We start from the raw sequence: 24,446 nt of genomic DNA on the forward strand, positions 1-24,446 counted from the left end.
CGTAATAAGCTTAGCTTATCTGTCTCTGCCAAAATATCAAGTAACAAATAATGTGTTATTTTAGAGAGAGCTTCTAACTAAAATTCTCAGTGCAAATATGAAAGTTTGCCAAATCTGTTTACAAAAGCCCCAAAGATTTCATAAAAGTTTACCATGAAAATGCAGCAAAGAGTCCTGCGGCATCTTATAAACTATCAGGCCTTCTATAAGGTGCCACAGAACTCTTTGCTGCCTTTACAGATCCAGACTAACACTGCAACCCCTCAGATACTTGATACCATGAAAATGAGATTCATAAAATGACCAGTAGGAAACTACGATGCAACCCAAGGTCCTCCCATTTCTTGCCCTTTTCCTGGTCCCTAGCCTTCCCATATCCTGGCAGCATAATTTAAAGTCCCATCTCACCCTTTGTCTATGCTTTATCAAATGCTCAAGGTGCAACACCTCCTCCTTTTAGCATTGATTCATTTCTTCTGCTGGGGAACCTCCTCAGTAACAGCCACCAGTTCCAATTACTTAAACAGAGCAATAATTTTTGACATAGAAAATACAGAAAAGTAAATTGTATAGAATAAAAGCATACTAAGCTAGCATATATTACATTACCTTTTCTGTAAGTATTTTCTCCTTTCCTTGAGATCAGTAAGCAGTTTCCTTCGTGATTGCTCTATTCAGGGTTTATCTATTTCTTCCTATGTGGCTTTAAGGAATGCAACATCTGGGAGAAGGAGTTTTTGTGATCTAATTCAGTTCATACCCCATTAAATGATAGGTAAACAAATTTTGGATTCTGTCCATTTTCAGCCATTTCTATACATATTTTTATGACAAGAGTCAGTAGCTAGCAGTGTTACCTGTAGGTTTAATGTTTTTTCTTATTGGAGAAGTACTGTTCAGTCTTGAAGAAATGCTGTTGCTGGTTCTGCAATTTTCTTTTGGGGAGGAGCAGCAGGAAAGCAAGAAGCAGGAAAGGTTGCTCTATATTCGTGTCTCTAACTAGTCGGTTTTTGGGTTAGAGTTTCTCCCTGGGTATTGGTGAAAGAAGGGGTTGCTTGTGAGACGCTTGACTGCCTTTGTTCAAGGAGTGGTGTAAATCTGTCTTTGATGATTTATATGCCCTCCTATTACTGTAATTTCTGATCACAGTCTTTGAAATATTGATTTTATACAGTGTAAATTAAAACAAGTAACCTGATTTAAAATATTTAGATTCTGCATCACTGATTTCTTCTACAGTGGGAAACCAACCTGCAAGCCCCTGAAATCTGCTACTACGCAGCAGATTCCCTAATTATGTGGAGTTCATTCAGCATCATAATTCTTCAGGTAGTTTTGGCAGAATTCTTTTTTTTTTTTTACGCATTTTTAAAAATGAATTAAATTTTCACAGTTGTGGGAAATTATGGGGGAAGACAGATTTTAGAAGTCAGAGCTTTATAACTGTTAAAACACCACCTCTCAATACCATCTGTTAAAATATACAAAGTGAATAGCCTTCAATTAAACTCTTGTTTTCAAGCAGCATTTTGCTGACTTTGCCTGTCCTACGTTTTGATTGGTGCAGATGAACATCTTTTTCCAACCCTGTGTCTGAAATTTAAATTCCTTGACATTTGCCCACATTTACCACACAAATCTCATCCAAGACTGGCGCGAGCCTTTCCCCGCCCCCAACCCCCCTCCACAATATGGCTGTACCATGGCTGAGGGGGGGTTGAGTATTAAGGCGTTAGGAAAGAAGGTGGTATCCCCCCCATAGCCGGCTCTGCCAGGTGATTCCCCCACCCCGGCCTATTAGCTCGGCCCGCTCCGCCCCCGGGCGGCGGGTCAGCAGCGGAAGCACCGTTGCGCGTTCCATGCCGCTGGGCTCGTGCTGCGGAGGCAGAGGAGGGGGCCGAAGCCGCCCTGCAAGAGGGGCGGGGACAGGCCACACGCTGAGCTCGCGCGGAGCTTTGGGGCTAGGGCTGGAGCGCGCGCGTCTGTCTGGGGGCGTGGTCCGGGGGAGGGGGCAGCGCAGGACATGGACGCTCCCGGTAACTAAGCAACTGTCTCTTTGAGGGCGAGTAGAATGCCTATCGCATGGATGCGGCTCTAAGCTCGGCGCCGCGCTCACAGGGTTGGGAGGGGCCCCCAGCTAGGCAGGGGCTGCTGCTGGGGTCGAATTCGGGGCTCTGCTAGTCGGGTCTGGAGCGCGGGGGGTTTGACTGGGCCACGGCGCGGCTGCTGGTGTTTCAGGGCAGGGGAGCGCGGCGCCGGGCCCCTGTCCCATGGCGTCCGTGCTGGTAAGGGAGCGGGCGGGTGGGTCTGGGGAGACGCTGCCCGCCGAGCCCCGCTCCTGCGGCAGAGGGAAGGGAGGGAGCTGGCGGCTCTGCTGTGCGCGCTGGGATGAGCCTGTCCCGGGCAGCCGCCCGCCAGGCCCCGAACGGATGAGCGTGTGTCCAGCTGGGCACCAAGCGGCGGCTGCGCCTCCTGGCCCTGCCCCTTCTCCACCTGGGGCCGAGCTCTGGGTTCAAGTTGCCCCCCGGGGCGTGCGAGCCAGCGCCGCGGCACTGGAGCACGTTACCCGGCTCCCCGCCGCTCCCAGGGGAGGCGACAAGCCCCGCTAGTGCCCCTCTACTCCTACTGCTACCGCTAAGGGCAGCGCTCAGCTGTCACGGTGATGGGCGTTTGGGGAGCTGGGCAGATCAGTGAGCGAGCTGGCCAACATGGAGCCTATAAGGAACGGGGAAAAGTCTGTCACAGCTCGCTCTGCCAATGGAAAACCCCTGCCCTTGAAACAGGGAGGGCGGGGGGCGTCCAACAGCTGTTCAAGGGTTCTCGTTTGCGGTAACCAAATCAAAACACATTGAAAACGCCCTCTCACTTTGACTTGTCAGAGGAGAGTTACAGTCCCTTAAAGGGGAGTAGGAGGGTGGCCTTGCATATATCAGTCCTGTTTGTTGCAGGGCATTTTACTACCATCCAGGGCCAGAATCCACATGGGCAGCGGGTTGTTGCTCGGGAACATCAGTACTACAGGGACATTCTGTAGGGCCTGTCTTCTCGGGATTTTTCTCCATTTCAACATCTAGAGACCAGCACTTATGCCTGGGCCTCTTGGATGTCACCGCACTTAGTAATGCAACCTTGAGCAGCGTTCTAGCTTTTGGGATGCTTTGCAGTAATCTCCTTCCCCACTGTTGTTATAATGGAAGATTCTAGGAAGCTGCTGCTTTCCTAGAATCTATAAACTGTATCTGAGAGAAGCTACCTCCTTTCAATATTGATCTTGGTGTGATCTTAACATGGCGAGTTCCGGGGTGACACAGAGAACAACAATCAGGTGGTGACTCAAAACCGAGTTCTCAGATATTACAACTTCTTCTCCAGGAGGATCCTATCTTAATTCGTCCCTTTAAAGGCCACAAAGCTGCAGTCACCGGCGTTGACTTCAGCCCGACCACCACGGCACTTGGTGAGTTTGTTACCTTTGGTAGCGCGTTAGTGTGCCAGTTTGTGCTGAACGCTTCGTGTAGGATCCAGACGCGCAGCTCCTGCAACGGGACTGTACTCAATGGGGAGGGAGGGTACAGTGCCCCTGGAGCGCACGGAGGAGGAGGAGCGATAGGATGGCTACAGGTGGGTGGCCCCTACAGGTTGTCGCTTGGCCCGGAGGCGGTGTTTACTCTCCGGGATGAGCGAGGAAAGTTGCTCAGCGGCTTCCGGAGAAGCGTGTTTGTGTGGCTGCTGGGCTAGCTCCGGCCCCCGTCGGGCGGGGCTGGCTCACAGGATAGGAGGGGGGAGGTGTTTTTCTGGGTCGGACGGGCCAAGGGCTCCCTGTCCCTTTTTTAAGCGACAACTTTTTGAGCAAACCACAAGGCAGAGGGAGAGTGCGCGAGGGAGGGGTTTGTCCTGGGGACAGGGAGGAGGAAGTAAGGCGCGAGAGAGCTGGGGCGGGGGCGCGCTGCACAGGAGGCGGGGAGCGGGCCGGGGGAGGGACGCTGCTTCCTTGTTTTTTTTTTTGCTGCTCCGCATCCCCGCTCCGGACTCTATATCCGGGAAGAAGAGGACTTGTTGCAACCCTCCCACCCCAGTCTCCAGCACCCTGAGCCCGGAACTGCTGCCCGCCCGCCCGCGGCTCCTGGCGGTGCTAGGAAGGGGCAGAGCGCTGCAAGAACTTACAGCTCTCCCGTCTGCCCGCGGCTGGTTTAATCGCGTGCAATGAGGATCCGTCTGGCCAGAAGATGGACTTGGCTTGGCAGAAGCTGCCTGTTGCTTGGCCTCTTGATGGTTGCCTACTTCGTAGTGGAGCTGTCTGTTTCTACCTTCCATGCCTCCTCCACCGGAGACAGCGTCACCAATGGGAGATGGGAGAGACACTTTTCTGACAGAGCAGAAAAAGCAGAGGATTTGGCTCGTCCAGTTTATGAAAAATCCCCTCCTGATTCTTCTGCGCCAGGAGAATGGGGTAAGGCCGCTCGTCCACAGTTGTCTCCTGAGGAAAAGAAACTTGAAGAAGAGCTGATTGAAAAATATGCAATTAATATTTATTTGAGTGACAAAATATCTCTACATCGTCACATACAGGACAATCGAATGTATGAATGTAAAGCCAAATCTTACAACTATAGAAAACTCCCAACTACATCCGTTATAATTGCTTTCTATAATGAAGCTTGGTCAACCTTACTGCGGACAGTTCACAGCGTTCTTGAAACATCTCCTGCAGTACTTCTAAAAGAAATTATACTAGTGGATGACTTGAGCGATAAAATATATCTGAAGGCTGAACTTGAAAAGTACATTAGTAACCTGAAAAGAGTTCGTTTGATAAGAACCAGCAAACGAGAAGGACTGGTTCGTGCACGCTTAATTGGAGCTACTTTTGCTACTGGTGATGTCCTTACATTCCTAGATTGTCATTGTGAGTGTAACTCCGGTTGGCTGGAACCACTTTTAGAGAGGATTGCTGAGAACGAGACTGTGATCATTTGTCCTGTTATAGATACCATTGACTGGAATACATTTGAATTCTACATGCAGACGGGTGAGCCCATGATTGGGGGATTTGACTGGCGATTGACATTTCAGTGGCATTCTGTGCCTGAACATGAACGTCAAAGATGGAAATCTAAAACTGACCCTATTAGATCCCCAACTATGGCTGGTGGGCTATTTGCAGTTAGTAAGAAGTATTTTGAGTATCTTGGTACATATGACACAGGGATGGATGTCTGGGGTGGGGAGAATTTAGAACTATCATTCAGGGTGTGGCAATGTGGTGGCACATTGGAGATCCATCCTTGTTCCCATGTAGGCCATGTGTTTCCAAAGCGGGCTCCATATGCGAGGCCAAATTTCCTTCAGAACACTGCACGTGCTGCTGAAGTGTGGATGGATGAGTATAAAGAACATTTTTACAATAGAAATCCTCCAGCAAGAAAAGAAAATTACGGTGATATTTCTGAAAGAAAGCTACTAAGAGAGCGTTTGAAATGTAAGAATTTTGACTGGTATTTGAAAAATATTTTTTCCAGCTTACATGTACCAGAGGATCGTCCGGGCTGGCATGGAGCTATCCACAGTATGGGAATATCGTCAGAATGTTTAGACTACAATTCACCTGAACATAATCCTACTGGGACTCATGTCTCTCTCTTTGGATGTCATGGTCAAGGAGGCAATCAGTTCTTTGAATATACATCGAGTAAAGAAATTAGGTTTAACTCTGTGACTGAACTATGTGCTGAAGTGCCTGAACAAAAGGATTTCATTGGCATGAGGAACTGCCCAAAAGAGAGCTCCCCTGTCCCAGAAAATATCATATGGCATTTTAAAGAGGATGGGACTATTTATCATCCTCATTCAGGAAAGTGCCTTAGTGCTTATCGTACTTCTGAGGGTCGGCCTGATGTGCAAATGAGGACTTGTAATGCTGCAGATAAAAATCAAATTTGGAAGTTTGAGAAATAAAAAAGCCACTGATGATAGTTATTATCTGAAGAACTTCAGCGTAAATTAGTGGCTGGCTGTGCTTTGGTACACGGATGTCCTCTGAGAGCCTTCCTTATAGTAGTTTAGGAGCTAAATCTCTTAATACTGAAGTGTACGAAAGTGGGTTGGCAAATACTGGGAATTTAGTATTTAAAAGTGCCTTTTTGTACTGACTTAAGGTTTTTATTTTTGTAGAGGTTTGATTCATTATTTCTTGCATTTCAGTTTATATTTTAGTTTTAGGAAGAGCATGACCTGTTTTAGACCTGAAGATTTCTTACATCAAATGAAAGAAAATCTATGTTACTTCAGTATTAAGGTTAAGAATTTAAATCTACAGAAGTTAAGGTTCTCACAGCAGTGTTTACTTAGCTATATTGCAGATATTCACAGAATAAATAATACAGTAGTACGTGGCTGAGTTAACATTGGTGTGGGAAGTCGAACCTTAATCCTTAGTACGTTGTATAATCATCCAGGCATTTATTGGGGATCTGCCAACTCCTAAGGGTGTTGAACAGGTCATATTATTTTGAAGGAATGAAAGTTTCTATTTTCTAACTACTTGGAAGACGGGAAACATTAGGACTGGCCCTGCTTCATTCCCTAATTCAGTCTTGCCCTAGTTCCTGAAAGCAACTTGATTCTTCAACACCCTTGCCCTGCACCCTAATACTGGAGATAGTGGAACTAGGAAGATGGGCTGGCAGTATGAAAATGTTGGCCAGGTGGAGGTTCGGGGTGGGAAGGGAATGGTTGGAGACAATAGAGTGTGTGTGGTGCATTTATCTTGAATGTGAGAGAGAAAAGGATGGGTCTCATGTTGACATCTGTCTCTTATCTTTCAATTCTCAGAACTAGTATGCACATTCTGAGTCCTCTAAGCATTAGTGAGTACTCAATTTCTGGACACTTGTTTATAGTCTCAACACTATATGTTTACATAATCTTTTGCATTCTTTCTTTTTTTAAATTTATGTAATATTTTATATATCAGTATGTTAGGTGAAGGAAAGAGGTGCTTGTGTAGGTCTTTTCATAATAATATTAAGGCAGTGGTTCTCCACCTATTTACTGTTGCAGGCTGCATATGCAGCTCTCCGTGTTATGTGGGTCATATTCACTCCATATGTATATGGCCTGTGTGGGCCTGAGGACGTCACATGGGCTGCAGCTGTGTGCTGATTGGATCGCAAGCAACCTTCAGGTTGAGAACCATTGCATTAAGGTGTTTGTTTAAATATGTGATCGTAGCTAGGACGTTCAAATAAAGTTTCGTAGGTGTGTGATAATTGGATTGCATATTCCAGAAAAAGTACAATGCCAGTACCAAGTGCGTTGGGGCCTCTACATGATTCTTCAAGGCATTGACTTAAGCTTTGGCAAATCCAGGTTTTTTTTTTTGTTTGTTTGGGGGGGGGGGAGGTTTCGATGTTCATTTTGTGCTCTCTAGCAGTAGCCACCAGATACCAAATCTTGATCTGGGACTGACAGCTCTTATCTTCAGATAAAGTCACAAATTAATGACAGGAAGTGAGCAATAAAAAAAATCTGGGGAAGGTCTAGTGGGATATAGTAGGTGGTGTTGGTTCATTACAACCAGGGCTAGGCAGAAGGGAAAGGAGATGGCTGTTTGGAGGGAGAAACTGGGGTCGTAAAAGGACTAGGGACTTTCTAGAAATAATGAGACAAGAAGGAAAAGGGTGTGTATTCAGAGGTATTTCTAAGGACTTTTGAAGGATTGGAGGGAGGAAGGGAAAGAAGTGGCCAGCAAGTTGAGGCAAGAGTCTCTGGGGCTGGGCTGAAAGAGGGACTAGATGAGGAAGATTCTGTATTAGGAGTGTAGTGCGGGGCCATAGTAAAAATGATTGCCACTATGTGGCAATGGACATTATAAGTCTTTGTAATTTATTTTAAAATGACTAATTTGAAATCTGATTTGTATAAATTGGTATAGAATAAGGGAATTGTAACATTATATTGATCAGCAAGGCACTCCTTGGCACATTCACCAAACCTGATGTGCCAAGGAATACCTCTGCATTCCTTTGTAGACCTACTGCTTTGAGAGACTACAGCCCATGGCATTCTGAAAGAGCAAGCTTTATATGGTCACATGCATTTGTGAAAGCCTTACCATAAACAAATTTGTTTCAGCATGCACACTTCCAAATGGATTCATGCTTGCATGTGCATCTACCTTGTATGCCAGGCATACTTATTTAGTGAGGGACATGAAGTACTGTGCATGCAGACTATGCAATTTTTATTCAGTTCTAACATTTATTATTTTTATAAAACTAGCAAATATTGTGCTCCTCTTGGAGGACTATTTTGTGAATTGGAAGTTTAAAAATAAGTTGTTGCGCTGTCTGAGCAGAAAATAAGAATGAATAAGTTTCTTAAATATTACACTCTTTTCAATGCACTTATAACTGACAAACAATTCAAGAGAATTTTCTTATTCCATATTTCAGCTTTTTTAAACAGAAAAATAAGACTAAGAATGCAACACTTCTGCCCAATCGGAGCAATTTTTATAATATTATAAATATCTGATCATAGGAACTTGGAAACGGCAGTCTCAACCATAACTGAAGCATTGCTACTGTAATCTTTTAATTCTATGTACAGATTTCTGGAAAATCTGATACTCTGAGAAACAAAGGTATAAATATATCTATTTTTAATTCTATCATAGTTTTATGGGAATTTGGGGGGAAAAATTACTATATGTGGATTTTAAACTACTGATTTTAAATGACGAAACTATGTACATTTAACATTGATTAAATGTAATTTTTTTTGAAAACAGTAATAAAAATGATAACTGAACGTAGGTTAGTTGTCTGGCTTTCGTTTTGTTTTTGATCTTTGCCACTTGTATTAGTGTCCACTACATTTAGAACAAACTCCAGTATTTTGACATTTTATAAAGGTTAATAATATTAAACTACTTCTGCTTAATACCCAATGAAGTTTCTGAATTTAAGCAACCTCGCCATCCCTTTGGCAGAAATTTGTTTATCGTCAAATAGAAGCTCCTTAGAATTACTGTTGTATATGTATTTACCACACTAACTAATGATGAAAGTCTGTTTGAAAGAGGCATAGCTGTTTTAATGTCCCCATTTGATTTGAGTATTTAAGTTCATCTACACTGTAATTCTTGTTTAATTGCATGACTTGGTTACAGCAAGATAACCTTCTGATATAGTTGAGCGTTAAGTAGATGAGACCAAATCATGTGTTTAACTGTCTAACAGTTCTACAAAAGGTCAAACTGTAGCACAGTTCAGTCCTACTAAATCTTGTTAACAATATCAGCACTACTGTGGTGTTCTGTGGGGGTTGGAGTTCCATTCTACATGGAACCTTACTGTCTTTGGTAGACATGTGATCAATATGGCCAATAACTTTTATTCTGAATTTGGCAGTATTGAGGGGTGAGGGAGTAAGTCCAGATGTCTTTATTTACTGCCAAAGAAGTATCCTTGTTTGAGTGCCCTTTTACTAATAATTGCAGCCCAGAAATGTATAAACCTGGTGTTTGCATAGACTATCGTTCCATTGTTTCCTAGAATGTCAGGGTTGGAAGGGACCTCAGGAAGTCATCTAGTCCAGCCCCTTGCTCAAAGCAGGGCTAATCCCCAGACAGATTTTTGCCCCAGATCCCTAAATGACCCCCTCAAGGATTGAACTGACAACCGTGGGTTTAGCAGGCCAATGCTCAAACTACTGAGCTAGTCTTTGATTCAGATGAAGAAAAGCAAAATATGTAGAGAAAAATCTATAGTTAATTTCTATTTCAATTGCCTGTATCATTAGATACTTAAGTAAAACTGTGGTTGTAATGTTTTTTGTACACGGACAAGAATTAACAATGTTTTGACATGAGGTTTGTGCATAGTCAAGTTTTTGCCCTGCTAAAACATCATTGTTGTAGTGTGGGCGGATACTTAACTAGAACCATGTTCAAACATGAAGGTGTTCACATATCTCCTGTGGGCAGTGTATATATATCAGACCTGCTCGTATTATAAACAGTTTTACAAAACTAGTCTATGGACCAATTGGTGTGTTTAAAGGGTGTAACATGGCAATGTATCCATACCTATATAAAGATCAGACAGCATTATACTACACTACATTTTCCAGTGTTGATGCATCCATAACACATTACAATTAGGCTTGGTCTACAATGGCTTGGGACATCATATTTAGCCTCTGCCTGGGAAGAGCCACGTTTAAACAGGTATTTTAACATTTTATATGAATTTTGTAGAACTTAATGCATTTATAATCTTATTGAGGGAAAGGAAAACATGGTGCAAAAAGGGAAACAATTTTATAAAAATTTCTGTGAAATACTTTGCTTGGATAACTCAGAGAACCATCTTAAACTGAAATAAAGAAACAGAAGAATTACTTTAAAGGTAATAAATATTAATCACTTATAAAGTGCATTTCTTTACAGATAAAGAATAATTAAAATTCAGTTGCAGCTAATATGGCTTCAACGCCACTGTTGGAGAGAAGTTGTTGCTGTTAGCAACATTAACCATAGATGTATTTATAATAATTATTTTCCACCATATTATGTTCACAAAAGACAAATAAGGAAAGAAATCCTGAAATATCTTAATTTATATTATTGTGCTAAGGTGTTGCAGAGGTTTAAGATCGTATGAAATCTTATGTAGAAGGTACATCACAGTTAGTCCCAATTCCTGGAAGCAGAAATATTCAGCCTATCTCAGGATCCCATTGAAATTAATGGGACTCAGTTCTCTTTCCAGAATTGGGGCCTTAGTTAGGATGGAATGAGAGCTGCAGCTCAGAATTTCCTTTTTTTTTCATTGTGCTCACTTATATCTTTCTGTGTCTTTTTTTTCAGCTTGATTTAGACCGATACTTATTTGTGGTTATTTAAAAAAATGAGTAAAGCAGTAAAAGGAAGGAGTTAGAATGTAATTTAAAAATGTTTAATGTCTGAAAGCAAGGAAAAGAGCCAGTGCTATGTGATATGCCAGCTTGTGCTCCATGTGGTTTGTGGGTTATATTTAGTTTAGGAAGTAGTGGCCTAATAAATAATCTGTCCCATTATTTCAAAGTTGGTGAACTCAAATTCTCTCTCCTACAGCTGCTGCCCCCCCCAAAAAAAGAGACAAAATATTATCAGAAAGGGCCTACTATAAAATAACTCTCAAAGTTAGAAAAACTTATCACATACCTACTAACCAGACACCCTCCAAAGTAGGGGATCCAGTGATAACACCTTGCCTCAGAGACCACCCTTCTCCTTGGCTTCTGGGGAAAGCGGAGATTAGATCCATGGAGAGGACTGTGTAGACTCTACTGGGGGGCTCATCATCTTATATGTACTAGTCTTGCCTTGTGCTGTATATGTCTCTTAAAATTTAGAGCTCTTTTCCAGATCTCTTGCCTCCTAAATTGCTGCCCTCTCTGGTGCAAGTTGGGCAGAGAAGTATTAACTTCTTCACATCTTCTTCAATTGCAAGGGAGATCCTATTCTCCCATCCCCTCTTTTCCCACTCGCAGTGAGGAAATAATTCTTTTTGTTCTCTCCTTTCTTTTTTTTTTTTCCTTTCTGATTATGCCATCCCCACCCACTATACACCAGTCATTCCCTTGCCTTCCCTGCCTTCCAAGCACTGACAGAGAACTTTACCTAGGGTGATCAGATGTCCTATTTTTTGGGACTCTTTCTTATATAGGCGCCTATTACCCCCCACCCTCATCCCGTTTTTTCACAGTTGCTGTCTGGTAACCCTAACCTTACCAGACTAGTCATTTTCATTCAGCTGCTCAGAAACTTCCAGGCAAAGTGTGGGAAACATTTTGCTTAAAAAGTTAAACACATCATTATACAGAATTATGTCCAGTATATGATCAGCTGTTCTGACTGCAAAGGCAAACAAATATGTTCCAGTGCTTGCTGTTGTTTAACCAACAGCCTCAGTTTCCCATTAAATTCACATAAACTCAAAGAATGTGCAAAATGTTCAAACTTGAGTGCTCAGATTGTTATACCAATATAATAAAAACCAGCAGGATCTTATTAAGAGGGATAAGGCAAAGATGCCACATTTATTGTAAATATAATAGTAAAGCAAAAGACAAAAGTAAACAACATTGTTTGACCAATTCCTATTACTACTTATTCCTTACACACACACACACACACATTTTTTTTTAACACAATCATTCATTCAAGTTCTGTATAGGTGTTATAGTTACCAGCCTAGAAGTTGCTCATGCCAAGTTACTGGCCACGTATCTTGGTCCAGAGGATGGAGTCGAGTCTGTGTCAGATGCACCTGATGTTCCTGGATGTTGGCAGCAGAACCAGACCCTCGAAGTCCTCAGTCTTTGGAGTTCATTCTTATAGGAATTAATTCCTATGTTAGTCAATGAGAGCTGTTTCATCCTGCTGTTGCTGACTCAGTCAGCAGATGGCACATTCCTGGTGGATTCACACTGTCCAACGTTTGTGTTTCTCATCCTTCCAGGTGATGGTTGTGGATCCCAGTTTACCCTCCGGGAGTTGTCTGGTGGTTCACTTGATACATTCTTCGGCCGATGGATATTCCCTTTCTAGGCAGGCACCTGCCTAACCATTCATGCATATCAAGCATTCATCAACATACATTCCATATTTTAACCATATTTTAATTTATTGTCTCTACCACTTTCAGGGTGTGTGTTAATTCATATGAGACCCTGGTCCTGTAATCACAGAGGGTGAGGGTCTGTTTGTTTACATTGTATCAATTACAGCTTATGGCTAGCATAGTGTTTTCATCAAGAACAAAGTCAATTAACTTGTTTGTAAGTTTTACGTAGTAATAGAGTATCTTTCACAGGGCAGATGCAATTAATGTTTTCTGCAGACAGGAGCTTACAAGTTTTAACAGAAGAACTAAAAGATTTTTGTACTTGGTGAAACTGGGGGGTCACTGTCACTTGGGGGAATCATTGTTAGTACCTTCTTTAATATCCCTACAAGATACCTAATTACTTTTGTGGACACCTATATTCCAATTTAGGTGACTGAAACAGATATTAGGCTTGGAATTTTCATGTACAGCTTTAGCACAAGCCTACCTCTGTGGAGTTAGGCCAACACTTAGTGCTTTTTGAAAATCCCACAGCAGAGATGGAACTTTAGGCACCCATCTGTGAAAATGTGGCTCATTTCACCACTATGACTTTAAATAGCTGTAGATAGAAAAGGCAATATTTGCTTGCCTCTTACCAGATGTTTTAAATTTTGTTCGGTATTGTCAAACCTGTGTTATAATTATTAGAATATTTACAGTATTTTCATCTTCAAAGTTCTTTGCAAACTAATTGGCTCAATACACCTCAAAAATAATGTCCTTCCTTATTTTACAGAGGAGAAAATTTTTATAATAACTTGTCTGAAGTCACAGAGAGCCAACATTAGTGTCAAAATTTCTGTTTCGGAGTTCCTGGCTGGCTCCCAGACTTTGTACTAGGGCCACTAGACCAAATCTTTCTCTCGAAACATTAAATAGATAATAAATTCAGTGGCATTGACAAAATCCACGTTCATTGTTTTTGTAAGCATTTTGTGTCATTTGACTTCCATATTAAAAATTAGAAGATTGTTAATGATAGTGGAATTTAAGGTACTGTCACCAGTTAAGTATGTAGCTATAATACATGTATATTTTAAATTTGAGTAATTATTGGAGTTCTTATTATGTCAAGTAATGTAGTTGCTTGCTTTTAACAGAAAATAGCTTTCAAATTATTTCTTGCCAGCCTCATCATCTTTGGATAGGTTTCTTATGATATGGAATTTGAAGCCACAGTCTAGAGCTTTCAGATTTGTGGGTCATGTAGAAGCTGTGACCAGTGTACAATTTTCACCAGATGGGCACCTCATGGCATCTGCTTCTCAGGATCGGACTATTAGACTATGGATTCCCTGTATGTGAGTATAACTGAAGTGTATTGGTTATATATTTTGATACTGTAATACCAATATAGGAGAAACTTCAGATCTGTAGATTATTGCCCCCTTCCCACATCAGGTGGACTTAAGGGATAATGGGAGTCTGCTGGCAGCTGGAAGCAAGGTTCTTCATTCTCCTTGGTTCCTCTGCAGTTCTATAAGAGTACAGAAATTAGGAGGCCTTAGCTCAAGGCAAGCAAGCAAGCATGAGTGGGTGGCAGGAAGAGGAAGGCCTAAAATTCATGTGGCAGTGTTTCTTTCAAACTCAAAGGATACATTTACTTAAATGGGAGTTGTGTGGCTAAAATTCTGTGCAACTGTTTGCAATTTGGGGGGTAAATGATGAAGGAAGCCAAGACAACACAGCAACTTTTATTCATTCAATCAAAATTTCTGTTCCTCTAGAGAAAAACAGTAGTGATTACGAACAAAAAATATTGTAAAACCATTATACAGGATAGAGGCTTTTACGTTCACTCTTACGATTGTTAGATTATTACAGTACATTAAAATACTTTTATTTCATTAATTACATATTCTGAACTAAGTAGCAAGGCAAATGCTGGCAAGGCAAAGTACTTTTATATTTTAGAGTTAGTCTTCTAGATAAATAAACTTCTGCTAGATTAGAAAACCTTTTTTTTTTTTTTTTTTTCAAAATGTCTGTGTGGCTTTGTCTAAAGCCCATAATCAGGTTTTACCAAGAGAGATTGTTCTTGTGTATAGGTATATTCAGGGAGTAATAGATTAATTTTGATCTTTTAATCAGTGTCAGATTATTATTGAGTTTTTCATCCTCTACAAGGTTAATATTGTGTAAAATGTTAACATATATTTTCAGTCATGGAGAATCTTCAGCCCTGAAAGCCCATACTGCACCTGTCCGTAGTGTGAACTTCTCACATGATAGCCAGTTCCTAGTTACAGCGTCCAATGACAAATCAATAAAAGTATGGAGTGTCCACCACCAGCGCCTTCTGTTTTCCTTATCCCAGCACACACACTGGGTTCGCTGTGCCAAGTGAGTGTTGTATTGTGTTCTTTCATAGTGAGTTTGTAAAGGATGAGCATTATATGCCAATTTCCTTGTTTAGAACGTCAAGGCATTTTATTTTCCTGAGGCTGACCAAGCATGCAGAAAAATGTGTAAATGGTAGAAAGCTGTTAAATGTGAATCATGTATCCTCAGGTATATTATTAAAATGATATAAGTTTAGTGCTATAGGCCCAGATTTTTAAAGGTACTTGGGTGTAGCTGAGCTCAGCGTAGAATGCCTAACGATTTAGAAGCCAAAATCCCCTAGCCAATTGCTGGAGTTTGGGCTCCTAAGTTCCTAAATCCCCTTTGAAAATGAAATTTAGCCTCCTAAATCAGTTAGGCTTTGTACATCGAGCGCAGCATGCCTAAATACCTTTAAATATCTAGGCTATAATACTTAAATGTATCTAGTTGTTTACCTATCACTGTACACAAAAAAAATTGGAAAAAAAATAGATATGAGAATTTTTTTGAAGAAAAAGTAAGACGTATTTTTATCCTGTTTTTCCTATATTCTGTAATTGTGTTTGAAACTTATGTTTTAGCTTTTCCGCATACATGCAGTTTCTTTCAAATTCCTGTTTTTCTCTTCAGATAGTAAGGTTATATAGGAATAGTTACAAGCCAAAGCAGGTTGTTATTTATGACTTACAGAAATGGCCAGTGCACCAGAAAATTTCTTTAAATGCACAGTTGGTTGCAGAGTTGAGGCTGTGTTGGTCCCAGGATATGAGACTGACCGGGGGATGAGGTAATGTCTTTTATTGGGCCAACTTCTTTTGGTGAAAGAGCCATGCTTTCAAGCTGCACAGCGCTCTTCAGAGAAAGAAGAGCTCTGTGCATATCTTGCACCATCAGAATTTGGCCCAGTAAAAGACATTACCTTGTTCACCTGGTCTCTCTCTTTAAATAAACCAAAAATAGGGCTGGCCCACTACTTAAAGACAGAGTAAATCTCCAAGGACCGTGAGAGGGTGAATTGCCCGTTATTGTTCTGCTTGGTTCTAAAGGAGAGGTGCGTCAATTGTTTGATTAACATCAGTATTGATATTGAAAAATATGAATATATTCTGATAGCAGCGCATAATGAAATTCACTATAGAGCACTAGAGGAAAGTGGTAAAAAGAAGAACAGAACATAAGGCAATCCGATTTGAAAACTCGCAGGCTTAGAGAAGTGCAATACTGCACCTATATTAAAAAAGAGAAGTAATGAGTACTGGAGAAACTAGACTAATAAGTTTGATTCATGGAAAAATTGCTTTTAAAAATAAGAAACAAAAAAAAACAGATTAGCCAGTCTGGGAGAGTTTAGGGTAATTATTGATGGATCATTGTTAATTTAGAAAGACTTACCTATTGAAAACTCTCAGGCATGTGTACATTTAATACCACTAAAATATTCATGGTGGAGAAAGCCTTAGTTTAAAATTTAAATGCACAGTTCTAGTATGACCCTCCATTTCCATTCACTTGTAACATTTCTGCAAATTTCTGCTTTAGAGCTAAAACTTTCATACTTGGATTCAGCCTATAGGTCATTCTTCTACCTTCCTCCCCCATTCAGCTGTATCGGTGTTTAAAAATATATTTTAGATTTCAGGGGTAGAAAAGGTTTTTTTTAATAACTGGTGTAGGAAGGGATAATCTTTTCTGCCTAGTTTTGTGAACTTGACATTTCTCAGTAAGTATAACACCCTTAGACTTAAAACTGAGAGAGGTATTTTCTAGAACATTTAATATTTATTTACTATTCAGTTATCTGTGTTACTGAATATTTGATACTACTTCTTAAATAGAAACTTTTTTTATACTTTACAGATTTTCACCTGATGGAAGATTAATAGCATCTTGCAGTGAGGATAAAACTGTTAAAATCTGGGATGCAGCAAATAAAATATGCATTGATAGCTTTACAGACTATGAAGGGTAAGTGCCATGCAAAAGAAGAGTGCAGAAGTATATTTAACATGATATGAAGTTCATATTTTGTGCTACTTTAAATCAAATTTCACCAACATCTCTATGCAATACTTGAAAATAGATGCAAACTTTACTACCAGCAGATGGAAATTCAAGAAATGCAATTTTTTTTATCTGTCTGTCTAAAGGTGCCCATCTCTTTTTCTGTCTTCAGGAGATGAGACCAAACCTGTCTTGAGAAGATGACTGGGTTAGACTTCCGACTACTTTTATCTTTGAATTTTTCCTCAATATTTTCCTTTCTGTTAATTTAGAGTAGGATGTTTGTTAGTGAAGAATTCTTAATTTTTCCCCTCATACTCATTAATTAGTTGATAAAGGGGTTAATATACAGTGTGTTCTACCTTCTTTGGCTGTAGAAAATGCTTTGGTGTCATATTATCCCAGATTCTTTTAAACATAAAGGGAGTCAGAGCTTTTGGGATGCATGGAACCTCCTGGAAGAGCCCAATATATGCACTTTATTAGTTTCACTAGTGCTATGCTATCTCTCTCCACCCTTTGTCTGAGCTGAAAAGTACTTTGAGCTCTGCGGCCTGTCACTATCTCAGTCTTCCTGCAAGTATAGCAGCAACAGCACTTCAATTTTACTATTGAGAGCTTGGGACTTGCTTTCTAGAATTAAATGAGTTTTCTAGGTTTAAGGCTTCAAGCACTCCTCTAATGGAGAGCTTTTTCCTGTCGCTGAACTCAAGGAAGGAAATTTAACCCCTATCCTTAGTAGGATGGCAGGAAGGAAACCAGATTATTTTTTCCCCCCAGCATGTTTTCTGGGTTTTTTTTGTTTGTTTGTTTTTTTCTCCCATTCTTGGTTAGTCCAAGCTGCTTATTATAGTCATCTGCTGTTTTATACCAGTGATGTTCAGATGTGGAAAATAAGTGTGAACAAATTCATAACCGGAGCTTTGGCAGATTCCTCAACAGTCAGAGCTCACTGAGCTTTTGGGAATTCTTTTGTTTTTGTCTTTGTTCCTAATCTTGCAGTAGATGCTCAATACAAATATAAGTCAACAGAAGAATCTTTCGGAAATATTACAATTATTAAAATAAGCCAGTTCCTGGACAAAATTCTACAAATCTATAACTGAACCCCGAGCACTTTGTAGCCACTGACACTGTACAAAATAGTTTTAACCTTCCTCTATAAGGACGTTTGCTAGTACATCAACTCTTTGAATAATCAAGATGATTTGACCCACTGCTGTTCAATGCATAGTCCTTCATATTTCTGTGCATGGGATAGATCATGTTTTTCTGAAGCAATCACTGTCATGGAACAGGAATGGTGGGCTCCCAAGTGTCTTACCTAGACCTTTGATGCTATAGAAGCCTGCTATGAGTGAGGGGCAAGGTAGTGTGGGGCTTTTCTTTGGTGTAACAATAAGAGTTCAGAAGCTGGAAGGGAACTCAGGAGAGAAATCCCTTTTCCTAATTTTTTTCCTTTTGCTGCTACGATTGGTGATTATGTTAGGGACACTTGTCGCTGCTGATGCTGCCATGAGAAGGCAGATTGTAAACTATTTTATTTTTCTAGATACTCTTCCTAGGTCTATTCTGTTCATTTGGTACGTCTGTGTGTGCTCCCACTGTCTGAGGAGACTTGAAGGGATGTTTAATAACATCGGTTCCTTAGTTGGAATTTGTGTTTTCCAAGACTCTGTGCCAGCCAAAACCTTCCGTTCCATTGGCGGAGTTAGGACTGTCTTTTTTGTCTAAGTATTTTCTTTAGAATAAATAGCATTTTAATTGCTCTGAAAATCCAAAGTTCCTAACTGAGCAGAGTCTGCCATCCAGTGTAGCAGGAGTGTTCTGTTTTCCCCTAGAATATCATAGAATATCAGGGTTGGAAGGGACCTCAGGAGGTCATCTAGTCCAACCCCTTGCTCAAAACAGGACCAATTCCCAACTAAATCATCCTAGCCAGGGCTTTGTCAAGCCTGCCCTTAAAAACCTCTAAGGAAGGAGATTCCACCATCTCCCTAAGTAACCCATTCCAGTGCTTCACCACTCTCTGAGTGAAAAAGTTTTTCCTAATATCCAACCTAAACTTCCCCCGCTGCAACTTGAAACCATTACTCCTTGTTCTGTCATCAGGTACCACTGAGAACAGTCTAGATCCATCCTCTTTGGAACCCCCTTTCAGGTAGTTGAAAGCAGCTATCAAATCCCCTCTCATTCTTCTCTTCTGCAGACTAAATAATCACAGTTCCCTCAGCCTATCCTCATAAGTCATGTGCTCTAGCCCCCTAATCATTTTTGTTCCCCTATTTCTTCCTGTTAGGTGAATTTAGATCCATGACTAACTAGATGAATGTGAAGAACCCAAATTACCAGGTAGCAAATCACCATATAATGACTGCTTGGAGTAACTAAGTCCTGGAACCCACCAGGGGAGAGGCAATTCTTGATTTAGTCCTAAGTGGAGGACAGGATCTGATCCAAGAGGTGCATATATTTGAACCACTCAATAATAGTACCTGTAATGTAGTTAAATTTAACATCCCATCACCAGGACTAGATGGGAGTTCTGAAGAAATTCAAATATGAAATTGCAAAACTACTAACTGTGTTATGTAATCTATCATTTAAATCTGTTTCTGTGCCAGATGACTGGCAGCATACTAGCTATCATCCAATTTTTTAAAAAGGTTCCATAGGTGATCCTGGCAGTTACAGGCTTGTAAGCCTAACTTCAGTACCACACAAATTGGTTGAAACTATAATAAAGAACAGAATTGATTATCAGATACATAGATAAATAAAATATGTTGGAAAAAGTCAACATGACTTTTGTAAAGGGAAATCATGCTTCACCAATCTATTAGAATTCTTTGAAGGGGTTCAACAAGCACGTGGACAAGAATAATCCAGTGGATAATAGTGTACTTTGACATTCAGAAAACCTTTGACAGGTTCCATCACCAAAGGCTCTTAAGTAAAGTAAGCAGTCATGGGATAAGAGGAAAGGTCCTCTCGTGGATCAGTAACTGATTAAAAGACAGGAGGAAAAAAAAGATATAAATAAATAGTCAGTTTTCACTGTGGAGAGAAGTAAATAGTAGTGTCCCCCAGGGATCTGTACTGGGACCAGTGCTGTTCATCCTATTCATGAATTATTTGGAAAAGGGTGAACAGTCAGCTGGCAAAGTTTGTAGATGATACAAAATTACTCAGGATACTTAAATCCAAAGCTACTGTGAAGAATTAGAAAGGGATTTCGCAAAACTGGATGACTGGGCAACAAAATGGCAGATGAAAATCAATGTAAATAAATGCAAAATAATTCATGTGGGAAAACATAATCCAAATTATACATGCTAAATGATGGGCTCTAAATTATATTGCCACTCAAGAAAGAGATCTTGGAGTCATAGTGGATAGTGTTCTGAAAACATCTGCTCAATGTGCAGCGGAACAGGATGTTGGGAACAATTAGGAAAGGGATAGATAATAAGACAGAAAATATCTTAATGCCATTGTATAAATCTGTAGTATGCCCCCATCTTAAATACCACATGCAGTTCTGATCGCTCCATCTCAAAAAGGATATATTAGAATTGAAAAAGTACAGATAAAGGCAACAAAAACTGTTAGGGGTATGGAACAGCTTCCATATGTGGAGAGACTAGGACTATTCATCTTAGAAAAGAGACAACTAACAGGGAATATGATAGAGCTCTATAAAATTGAATGGTGTGGCAACAGTTAATAGGAAGAGTGTAACCTTCCCTTCACGTAATACAAGAACTGGGGGAACCCAGTGAAATTCATAGGCGGTTTACACACACAGAAGTGCTTCTTCACACAATGTACAGTCAACGTGTGGAACTTGTTGCCAGGGGATGTTGTGAGGGCCAAAATAGAGCTCGGTTGAAAAAAGAATAAGATATGTTCGTGGAGGATAGGGCCATCAATGGCTCTCAACCAGGATGGTCAGGGATGCAACCCCATGGTTTGGGTGTCCCAAACCTCTGATTGCCAGAAGTTGGGAGTAGATGATGGCATGGATCACTTGATGATTGATCTGTTCTGTTCATTCCCTCTGAAGCTTCTGACACCGGCCACTGTTGGAAGAAAGGATACTGGACTAGATGGATCATTCATCTAACCCAGTATAGCTGCTCTTATGTTTTTATTAATTCTCTTGAATTATAGCTATTGCTGTTAAAACAGAAAAACTCATTAGATCTATTTTCATGATTTCTGTCTAGATTTGCAAACGATGTTGATTTCAGTCCAAGTGGTACATGTGTAGTTTCTGCAGGTTCTAATCATACAGTGAAGCTCTGGGATATTCGAATGAACAAGTTGCTGCAGCATTACCGAGGTAAAAGCTTACATAGCTCATGGTAACTAAACCTGTTTACTTAATTCTTCTATAATTATATTATAAATTAAATTATATTAGAATTTCTTTAAAATGGAAGCAATCAAATGCCTTTTAATATTAAGAAATATTCCCTTAACTATCCTTTATTTACATTTTAGCATACCTTGATCTCATTTTATACTGCTGCGAATACTTTTCCTTCTGCTAATTCTCCTTGAGAGGAGAATGATGAAATTATGCCCAAAATGGAATTATAAAGTGGCCACACAAGGTTTATTTCATTCAGTTTAACAGTTGACTTGTGAGGTTTTCTTGGCAGGAAATCCCACTGCCTCTTGGATTTGAAGACAAATGATGTTTTCTAGTTTTTAATGCAGAATCTTCTACCTGGCCATTGTGAAAGTGACATATGAGCTAGACTTCTCAATGACAATAAACAGCTATAAGAAAGTTGTTGCTTAATAACAGATGTTGCTTAATAACAGCTAACTCTGAGAAAGTGTGGTCCAGTGGTTAGAGCGTGAGATTGGGAGTTAGAGCATGGGACTTCTGTCTTTTAATGCTATTTATGCCGCTGAGTAGTTCTCTGGTCTTGGACAAATTACTTATCCGTTCAGTGTTTGGCTTTCCATATAGGTGTTGCAAGTAATAGTTAACATTTGAAAAGTGCTCTAGAAAATTGTTATGAAAAGATAAGTATTTTTATTATTCAAATAAGGCAGAATGTGGGAGAAATAAATGACATGAAAATTAATGTTCAAGTAGTTTTCATGTTACGTTGAAATAATATTCTGAATTTCAACTTCTAGTCTATCATGAGAAGATACAAATTTAGGAAAGACTGGAGATATGCGGAGGAGACAGATGCATGATGAGGGATACTGTTCTAAATAAAAATTCTGAATTAGTAGCTGAAAGCTCATCCTGTTGCATGGGTGAAATTCCTAAATGTGTGTGTCAAAAAGCTGATTAAAAAGGTCTATTGTTTCCATGTGTCGTGTTTGTACAAACAGCAACATTGCTCCCTGCATGTTCCGCAAAGTTTGTACACAGAGCAGCTCCCTGGTTGGCAGCACAACCATCTCCTTGTTACCCCACATAGCTGTTACTCCCACTTTCTCTGATCAACTGTCACATTCCAACCACCATGGAACCTTTGAACTCCAGCATTCCATCTGGTTCTGATGGCCCCACTGATCCTTGAACCTCATATTCCAAATAAAATAGAGCCATCAGCCATGGTTCTAGCTGTTTCACTGCACAGTGATTCACCAGACATGCTAGGCTTTCGGGCTGTAGCCCATGAAAGCTTATGCTCAAATAAATTTGTTAGTCTCTAAGGTGCCACAAGTACTCCTGTTCTTTTTACACAGACAGAGTGACAGTCCTGGAAGATTTGTGTCGATTTTGTGCAGGTGGCAAATGAACAGTGTACGCTGCTGTGAGGGTCTCTGTGTGTGTTGGTTGTGGTATTCTGTAAGTGGTTTTGAAAAACTGGCAGTTGAGCCAAGTAATCCACCTTCTGTGCAGTCTTCCTCATACAACCAATTAAAGTGTTGCATAAAAATTAGTTGTAACGCAATGGTTTTCAACCTGTGGTCCCTAGACCTTTCAGGGTCTGCAGACAATATCTAAAATTTCCAAAGGGATCCACACCTCTGTTCAAAAATTTTTTTAGGGGTCTGCAAATGAAAAAAGGTTGAACACCACGTGTAAGGATGGCAGTTGGTTGAGTTACCTCTGATATCACAATGGTGTAGGTCTCCTGGCGTGTTTTCATGCTTTACTATAGCTGTACTGCACAGCTATAATTAGTAAAGTCAGGGTGGCTGAGAACTTAAAAACTGGATGATAACAGACCGCGAAACTCAGTGATAATTTAACCTGGTGATATTCTGAACAAAAAGGGTCCTCAGTCATTCTAGTCTACAGTGACAATCCGTGAATCTTATTAAGTAGGTATTATTTTTCTTTGTCTTCCTCCTTTTGATTTTCAATATATTACAATATGAAAGTTTTAGAAAACATACACATCTGTGATTAATAGCATAATTCAATATTTATAGAATATCAACTTCCTATTAATAGCTGGTTTACACTACAAATTTAGGTAGATGGAAGCCACCTTACATTGACCTAATAATATATGCGTCAATACTACCAGTTTTCTTCCTCTGACCTAACTCATCTGTGACATTGATTTAATTACTCCACCTCCATGAGAGGCATAGTATTTAATTCAATGTTGATGGGTCAACAGAGAGGCAGTGTAGACACAATGTTGTATAAGTTGACTTAATTGGTCTCCAGGAAGTGTCCCACGATGCTCTGCTGTGACTGCTCTGGAGATCATTTTCAACTCTGCTATACAGGAGCCAGGTACACAGGAAACAATCCCTCTCTTGTCAGAGCCCTGGGAACTTTAGAATTCCCATTTCCTGTTTGATCAGCATGGAGAGCTTGCCAGTCCAGCTGTTCATGGCGACTCAATACTTCATACACACTCCAGCCTGGAGTACACAGGAAGTGGTGGATCTTATTGGTCTGTGGGGAGAAGAGTCTGTGCAGGCACAGCTCCAATCCAGCCGAAGAAATGTAGTCATCTATGCAAAGACTGCACAGAGCATGGGAGAGAAGGGCTACAGCAGGGACACGCAGGAGTTCTGTGTAAAAATCAAAGAACTTGACGGGCATACCAGAAGACAAGGGAGGCAAACAGTCATTCTGGTTCTGCATCACAGACATGCCGCTTCTACAATGAGCCACCTGATATTCTCAGCGGCAACCCCATCGCTACCCTCAAACATCACGTGGATGCCTCCCAGGAATCTGAGTCCTGGGCTACCTCAGGCAACAACGAAGAGGGCATTCTGGACAAGGAAGAGGAGGAGAATGGGAGACAGGCAAGCAGTGGATCCATTTGCCTCGAGAACCAGGAGCTATTTTTAACCTCGGAGCCCAGCCAGTCACAGGACAATATGGTGACTGAGCATGATGCCAGGCAAGGCACCTCTGGTTATTATGCAATTCCAATCAAACTGTAGGAGTTACATGCTCTTATATTTTGTTTAATCTTATGAAAAAGTGAGGTGCAGTGGATATCTGCTTCACAG

The 24,446-nt window shown here is 40.7% G+C and overlaps 2 protein-coding genes across 6 annotated transcripts in view; both read left to right on the top strand.

The window, feature by feature from the left end:
• The first annotated feature begins 2,189 nt into the window (after positions 1-2,189).
• Positions 2,190-24,446, top strand: part of POC1B (POC1 centriolar protein B) — a 122,976-nt gene continuing 100,719 nt past the window's right edge. For 3 of the 5 annotated variants that reach the window (XM_030548579.1, XM_030548580.1, XM_030548583.1), the window contains exons 1-6: positions 2,190-2,285; positions 3,373-3,457; positions 13,789-13,960; positions 14,823-15,002; positions 16,842-16,949; positions 21,215-21,330. In XM_030548579.1, the coding sequence (XP_030404439.1) occupies positions 2,271-2,285; positions 3,373-3,457; positions 13,789-13,960; positions 14,823-15,002; positions 16,842-16,949; positions 21,215-21,330 (676 nt within the window). In that variant the 5' untranslated portion in view covers positions 2,190-2,270. Of the gene's footprint in view, positions 2,286-3,372; positions 3,458-13,766; positions 13,961-14,822; positions 15,003-16,841; positions 16,950-21,214; positions 21,331-24,446 lie in introns of those variants that run through there. The other 2 variants (XM_030548581.1, XM_030548582.1) reach the window with 2 other exon arrangements.
• Positions 3,755-8,815, top strand: GALNT4 (polypeptide N-acetylgalactosaminyltransferase 4). Its single transcript, XM_030548578.1, has one exon. The coding sequence runs from the start codon at positions 4,204-4,206 to the stop codon at positions 5,953-5,955; it is 1,752 nt and encodes a 583-aa protein (XP_030404438.1). The 5' UTR covers positions 3,755-4,203; the 3' UTR covers positions 5,956-8,815.

This window comes from Gopherus evgoodei, chromosome 1 (assembly GCF_007399415.2).
Source record: "Gopherus evgoodei ecotype Sinaloan lineage chromosome 1, rGopEvg1_v1.p, whole genome shotgun sequence".
NCBI lineage: Eukaryota > Metazoa > Chordata > Testudines > Testudinidae > Gopherus > Gopherus evgoodei.